Below are 7,424 nucleotides of genomic sequence, written 5' to 3'. Positions count from 1 at the left end.
AGAAACCACCTAAGCAATGGGACACTACATGGTTTGAGGACAGTTTGTGGCCACATAGGCGTGCAGCTAGCATCATGCTAACTGGTGTACACTAGCATCCTTATTATCCTTGTTAGCTCCATTCGCCTCATAGCTTTAGGGCAAAACTTTAAATATCAGTATTAATGTAAAATGATCAATTACTGGTGTATTAGTATTAGCTTTGCGCTAACACTGGCTAGCACTAGAGTCAGTATGTATCTGAAATTGGAATTATGATTCAGTTCATTTTTGCCCCTGATTTTCTGTGTTTTGACATGTACAATCTTAACCTTAACAGCAACATTAAATGAAAGTCCATGTAAAAAGAGTTTATTTCAAAACAGAAGCTAGACAAGCCCAGTCTCCCCTGTTTCAGCAACAGCTGCAACTTAAAGCTGTTAAATGTATTCATTAGAAGGGGTGTCCACAAACATTTGCATTCATTTCTATGATCATAAAGAAAATCATCAGAACCAAATGCACAAAAGAATCATTTATTTCGTTGGTGTTGATGTTGATGACACAGATAAAGTGCTTCATAAATGTGTGCTTTATTTCCAATAAAAATAAATAACCGTAGCATAACTTCCTTAGCTTAGATTCACGAAATAGTTTTTGATGCATCACACAAAAATAATTAAGAATAAAACATTTAAAAGGACTTATAAAATTAAAACAAGTAAACACAAACAAAAGCATCTCTGATGAGGACGGGACAGGGACATTGACGCCCAGGCTCAAATCAGAAGTCCATGTGGTTTAGCCCACGGGTGCCAGTGGTGTCCGCCCCCTCAGACTGTACAGTGTTAATGAATAATGTTGTTATTATTATTATTTGTCTCAGTTCTCGTTCTCTGAATCGCTGTTGGGCTCCGTGTGGACTGGCGAGTGTTTCAAAGTGCTCTTGGTCTCTTGCTTGGCCGTGCTGGACAAATCTATGGCCATGTCCTCTGGGTCGTCCACCACAGTGGATCCTCCTGACCACAAGAGGTCACTGTTCTTCCCTTTTACCTCTTCTGAGTACGGGTCAGAGTGCGTGGATTCGGGTGAGCCTGGGGACTTCTTGGTCATTTCAATTGACTTTTTGTGCATTCCTGCATTAAAAAGAAAAAAAGAACACAAGAGTTTAAACGTCAATCGAACTTCCAAACCTTTGATAAGAATAATATTTTAAATATTTAACATGGATTAAAACCCCTTAACTCTAGGAAACTGTAAAAACATTCATGCTTTAATGTTTAAATTCAATATTCATAACTGTATACTCTGCCCAATTTGAGGCTACATGCTTTAAAAACTTTCCTTTTTCATTAATCTCCCTCCTCTGATATATAAAAAGAAGTCGTCCACTATCTCGTTTGGAGCTGTCGCTAATGCTGCAATGCATCACTAACAATGCGCACTCAAAGAAAGGGACTGGATCTCCAGCTCTGTTACTTCAGCCAACAGATACCTGTGCTCACCAGGATCACACTGAGGGTGATAAGGGGATAAAGTGCTATGCATCCACCCAGAGAGAGCAGGGCCAACTGTGCTCTCTCGGGCTCTGGCTGCTGATGGCGAATCAGAATGACCTAGGATTCAAACTGGCAAACTTCGGGCTAACGTGCAGCGTATTGGTCTGCTGAGCTCCTCCCAAATAAAACATTTTCTGAACATTACAGTTAATGTTCGAAGAATGTTCAATCTCTCATGTTTTCTGGATGTTCTTAGAATTTTGTTATTTACCATTTTAAACGCTTTGGTAATGTTGCTGCAACATCACTTATGTCAGTGTTCAAATTTTTAGTTTTGGAAATGTTACTTTTAATGTTTTTAGAATGGTAGCGTTCGTCTAGCTGTTATGTGAGAAACTTTCTAATTACGTCTAATAATGTCCTAATTAAAACATATGAGGTCACATGGTATCAGAATGTTACTAGAAACAATATTTCTATAATATTACAAGTTAACCTTCCTGGAGCCTTTTTATATCTTTTCTAAAGTTTCTTATAATGTTCTCTGTTAGCTAGTTTGAAGCCCCCTAAAGAACCTTTTAATTGATAGTTCTCAATAGTGTCAAAAACCTATTTTTTAATGTTTGAAGAACCTCCACATACTAACTGAAGGTTTGCCTGGAACCATGTTCTATGATGATCCAGCCAAGAACAATTAAGGGGTTAACCATTCTCAGACTAGTCCAGTGGTCAGCAACTCTACACCTGGTTAAATATTTAGCCCCAACCCCAGTTCACTGCACCACTGATCCACTGGTATAAATAACTGTACTCAGCTGGATCAGTTGGTGTAAGGCCCACTTTATTAAAAGCAAGATCCCCAGAAGGAGCGTTGGTGACCACTGGTGAAGTTACTGTGAGACTTTACTGTGGGACTAACAGACAGTGCTTTCATTTCACAAGACAACTCAGCTATGTATCCGAGTGATCAAATACATATTTGAGCATTTGATTGAGAATAAGGTAGACCACCTGTTGGCTCACCTAGCAGCCAGGGAGCGCAGGAGCTCATCATGCCGTTCTTGGCGGAGTTGATGATGGATTCTGGGAGAGGGATGGAGTGACGGACCATGGCGCCGTAGAGACCGTACTCGGCCATCACGCTGCTGCGGCCCCAGCACTTCTCCCGCTTCCTCCACTTCGCCCGCCGGTTCTGAAACCACACCTGGTAAAAAAAAAATGCAGTGTATTTAATTTACGCAGTACATTTATGTAGTGCTCATATTGTGCTCATTGTGTGCTTACTAATGCTACTTCTTTTTAGTACGTATAGTGTGTGTGTTAAAGTTCTCATAGTGTGATCATAGTGTGCTTCATGAAAACTCATAGTGCATTTGTTGGTTAAACAAGGTGGTTTCATAATGTGCTCGTTGAGTACGCATAGTGTCCTCATAGTATGCTCATGTAGTACTCATTGTGCGCTCATTGAGGTCTGATAGTGAGCTCATTGAGTGCTCAGTATGTGTTCACTGAGTACTCATAGTGTGCTCATGTAGTATTCACTGTGTGCTCACTGAAGGCTCAGTGTGAGTTTAATGAATACTCATAGTTTGTTCATAATGTGCTCATTTAGTTCTCATAATGTGTCAATTGAACAGTACTAATATGATCACTGAGTGCTTATTGTGTACTTATTGAGTGCTCATAGTGTGCTCACTGAGTGCTCATTATGTAGATACTGAGGGACCGTAATGTGCACATGGTCTGCTGTGATAATATATGAACCAGTTAGTAACGCAAAGCACCTTTAATGTGTGTGTGTTTGGTGTGTTGATGTGTGTGTGTGTGTGTGTGTGTGTGGTAGGAGAATGTGCCTACCTGTATTCTGTCCTCAGGCAGTTCTGTCTTCATTGCCAGCATCTCCCGTGCATAAACATCTGGATAATGAGCTTCGTTGAAGGCTTTCTCCAGCTCCTCCAGCTGGTGTGACGTGAACACAGTCCTGAAATCAATGTTACAGATCAGCACACACACACACAGTGACTACTCTAAAATAATCACTAATGCTCTCAGCTAGACTCACCTATGTCTCCGTTTCTTCCTCTTCTGTGAATTCGCAGAGTTTTTCCCATCAGCGCGGTCCCCCGAGAGACAGTCGTCATCTGAAAATCAGGGAGAGTGTTTAGTCAGACACACACACACACATATAATTTTACAAAACATACTTAATATACTGAGAGATTTCAATCTCCCACATATGATATAGCCAATATTTGAATTTACATGATTTTTGAAAGAGGAACTTCCCAAAAACAGTTGTTTAAATTAATCTTATCATGTCCAACATGTCACAGCCTTCATAATCTTGGTTAAAACATAGAGGGACAAAATAATGGACAGAACATTTAACTAATTATTTAAAGAACCTCAGCACAATAACAACTTTTTTTAAAGGTGCTTTGTAGAACTGCATATCTAAGACAAGAATCATGAAGGAAGTTTTAATTTAAGACTGTAAGGCATTCCATGGTATATAGGGCTGAATAGTGAAGTAAGTGTTATATACCCCTTTTTTATTGTTCTCTTACTACAACATTTAAAAACCTGCGTTTTAGAAACCTAAAATTAACCTTTAATGAAATATTAAAGAGCCTCAATATAAATATATTTTTTCGTTAGGGTTAATCTGCATAAACTATTTTAAGCACTATTACTGTTTTTTATGGACTGTTTTTTTCAGCACCTACACAAGTGAACAGCGCCCAGGTGCTAAAATAAGCCCGCAGTACAGAAAACGCTGAATATGTACAGCTCGATATTTGGTGATATTTCAGATATACGATTATGATCCGACACAGTAGCATTAAACGATAATATAACGTGCAAAATAGTAATGTAGTACTGCATCTCTTAAGCATATACTATAAGGGCAGCAGCTCCACTATTTGCGCATCACAATAAAAAGACAGATTTATTAATATAATAAAAAGCCTAAATGATGAATAATAAACTCTAATAAAGGAAGTAATGATTTAATTTGAAGTCGATTTAAATTCTCACTTTTCTCTTTTAGCCTCTCTGCCGGTCGTTTCTTTTTCTCTCTATTTCCCCCTTATTTGCTCTTTCCATATTCTGTCTTGTTACTTTCTGAATTCGTTTTATACGTTTATTTTATCACGTTCTTTACAGTTTTTAAATGGTTTGTTTTGGGGGATTTTTTTGTTTCTATTTAGTTTTCCCTTCTTTTCTTTAGTCATTTGCTTTTTTCGTAGTTTTTTTTAGTTTTCCGTTTTCATTATTTATTATTTCGTTTTTGTGTCTTGTTCTACTTATTATTTTTTATAAATTTCCTTCTTTATTCTTTGGTTGCTTTTTTTCCGTTTGTTCTTTTTTTCTGTTTTATTCTGTATACATCAGTATACATTAATTTAATTTAACACTGGTAAGTATAATTATAAAAATAGCATTTATTGTATTATTTATTCTTACTGTGTCATTAAATATGTAGTTAAATATGTATTTGTATTAAATACATGTATTGTTTAAAATAGAAAATGTAAAACTTTTTTTTTCCATTGTTTTTTAAAATTCAAAATTTAAGAAAAAACAAACAAACGAATAAATAAAAGCCTCGCGCTCTTACCGGAGAACTCGTCTCGCGCCTCCACGTATGGTGGCTCGGCTCGCGCCTGCAGCAGCGGTACGTGAGCCGGTATGAAGCTGCGCGCGCCCTGATGCTGCTGCTGTTGCTGCTGGTGGTGGTGCTGCTGTTGCGCCGCAAGGCTGCACAGAAAGCCCAGGCCGAGCGGAAACGGGAACGCGCCCACCGCGCCGCCCGGGCACGCGCTCCCCACTGCCGTCGGACACGCGGCCACTGCCCCGCCGCCGCTCGCGCCGTCCGGGTCCAGTCCCAACAGGTCCGTGATAGCAAAACCTTTAGCGCGCAGCCCACCGGGCCCGTGCGCGCGTGTCTTCTCCATATCCCAACCGTCTGTTTACGCGCGCTTTACTGACTGTATGAAGGGCGGCTCGTGCCAGGGGGGCTCAATATATACCCCCCACGGGACAGCCGGCGACCAATCACCAACCAGCGATTATTTTTTTATTTTTCAATCCCGCGGATTAATTGCCACCAATTTCTGCTTTAAATCCGATAAAGATTTTCCTGCTGTCTGAACTCAGACTCCCTTTTCTTTCTCTTATGATTACATTCCATCTCAACAGCACTTTTAAACGATTTAATTCATGTATTGTTAATAATAACGACAATATAATAATAATAATAATAATAATAATAATAATAATAATAATAATAATAATCTTATTACAGCCTTTTAAATGGCACAACACAAAAAATATTTTAAGACATTAAGTTATTCCACAAAGATTTGTGCACGTAAATAATTATTTTAAAATCGGCCCATATATATATAAATTCGTGTTACCGCTAATTTTGATTGTTTTTTTTCTGCAATAAAAAACACTCCATTACCGTTGAAATATTAAAATGTTAAGCAAGTAAATTATCTATTTAAAAAAAATACAAAATATGGAAAAAACCTGTGTTTGGCACAGCACTTTGATCGATCGTCCAGTCTGTCAGGTTTTGCTAAACAGAATTAAACAGACATGATAAGTTAAGTTCAACATACAAAAACAATAGAACATATTCGGTACCGAACATACTGATGCGCATTAAACAAGTGTAAATATAATTAAATCAAGTGTAAAAAATACACGTATTATAAACATGTTATTATGTGTGATATTAAAACAAATCTTTGCGTATGTGTTGAGTGTTTTTCTGGGCAGTCACCATTTCGTTGACTTTTTAACAAGCGCCAAAAAAAAATGAATTTGACCAACCAGTAAAAATTAATTGTGAATGAATGTTTAAAAACGAGTGTGATTACGTAAAATTGCAAAATTTGCAGGTAAAAAAATCTCCATACTATTACTAATAACAAAAAGCGTTCTAATATAATTCTGAAAGTGAACGAAATTATTAATCCATATTTTCGTATTGATTATATGAATATATTATATGAATATATGTATTAGTTAATTATTGATTAATTTATTTATTGTTACGATGTTTGCTGTTTAAAGTTCTATATAATTAATGTTGTGTACTTTTATTTGTTCGTTCGTTTGTGTTTTGTTACTTTGTTTGTTTTAATATGAATCTGTTTGTTGGTTGGTTTAAGTGTTATAGCGTTTGGAGCGTCAGTCTGCAGTTTGAAAAATGAACTGTAGAATAAGTGTACCGTGTAGAGAAGTAAACTGAGGTAATTAAGGTCACACTCCTGAAACTGGTGATGTCGGTTCTGGACATGTTATGTAGCTCAGCAAAAGCTTCTGCACATTTACTTTAAGGCAAACGTAATTTTAAAAGTGATTTGTCCAAATTAGGAGCAAATCAAGATTAGATTAAAAACAGATTAGGTTTTTGGTCAGAAGCCACTTCAGGTGCAGCCGTGCCAAATGAAAACGTTTTATAAGAAACACCACAGGAACCACACTGAACACTACAGAAACCACTGAACACCGTCACAGTGTCCACAGCAACCATACTGATGACCACAGGGACCAAACTGAACACCACAGTGGCCACACTAAACACGACCAGCAGAGTGACCAGACTGACCAAAAAGTGACCACAGCGACCACAGTCTCACCTCCTAGCCACTCTGAGTTAAAGAGCAGCAATTACACTAATCGTCTTACACAAGATAATTAAAGCAAATACATTCAATTCCTCTCAGCCCATTAATCTATCAGCAGAATCAAAGCCGCCAGCGCAGAGTGAAAGCAGCTTTCAGGGCCCGGGTCCATCCTCCGTCCTGCAGGAGGCCTGTAATCCACAGCACCCTCACTAATACAGCCCACTGTAACTAACCAGCAGAGAATAACCTGCAGAGAGAGGACACACACACACACACACTGTTCTCTGCCCTGCTTTACAGT

At 38.2% G+C, this 7,424-nt stretch overlaps 1 protein-coding gene across 2 annotated transcripts; it reads right to left on the bottom strand.

Annotated features, from left to right (window-relative positions):
• Nucleotides 1-335: 335 nt before the first annotated feature.
• Nucleotides 336-5,488, bottom strand: vsx1 (visual system homeobox 1 homolog, chx10-like). Of its 2 annotated transcripts, none has more exons than XM_015604619.3 (5): nucleotides 5,101-5,488; nucleotides 3,541-3,619; nucleotides 3,336-3,459; nucleotides 2,490-2,682; nucleotides 336-1,115 (listed from the first exon to the last, which is right to left on the bottom strand). In XM_015604619.3, the coding sequence occupies exons 1-5, from the start codon at nucleotides 5,435-5,437 to the stop codon at nucleotides 862-864; spliced, it is 987 nt and encodes a 328-aa protein (XP_015460105.3). In that variant the 5' UTR covers nucleotides 5,438-5,488; the 3' UTR covers nucleotides 336-861. The 2 variants fall into 2 exon arrangements, with proteins under 2 accessions (XP_015460105.3, XP_007244763.3); XM_007244701.4 differs by having other exon boundaries at nucleotides 2,502-2,682.
• Nucleotides 5,489-7,424: the final 1,936 nt, after the last annotated feature.

Source organism: Astyanax mexicanus, chromosome 14, assembly GCF_023375975.1.
Source record: "Astyanax mexicanus isolate ESR-SI-001 chromosome 14, AstMex3_surface, whole genome shotgun sequence".
In the NCBI taxonomy this organism is placed as follows: Eukaryota; Metazoa; Chordata; class Actinopteri; order Characiformes; family Acestrorhamphidae; genus Astyanax; species Astyanax mexicanus.
Note: the sequence above shows the minus strand (reverse complement) of the source record. Positions and strands in the feature narration are given on the sequence as shown.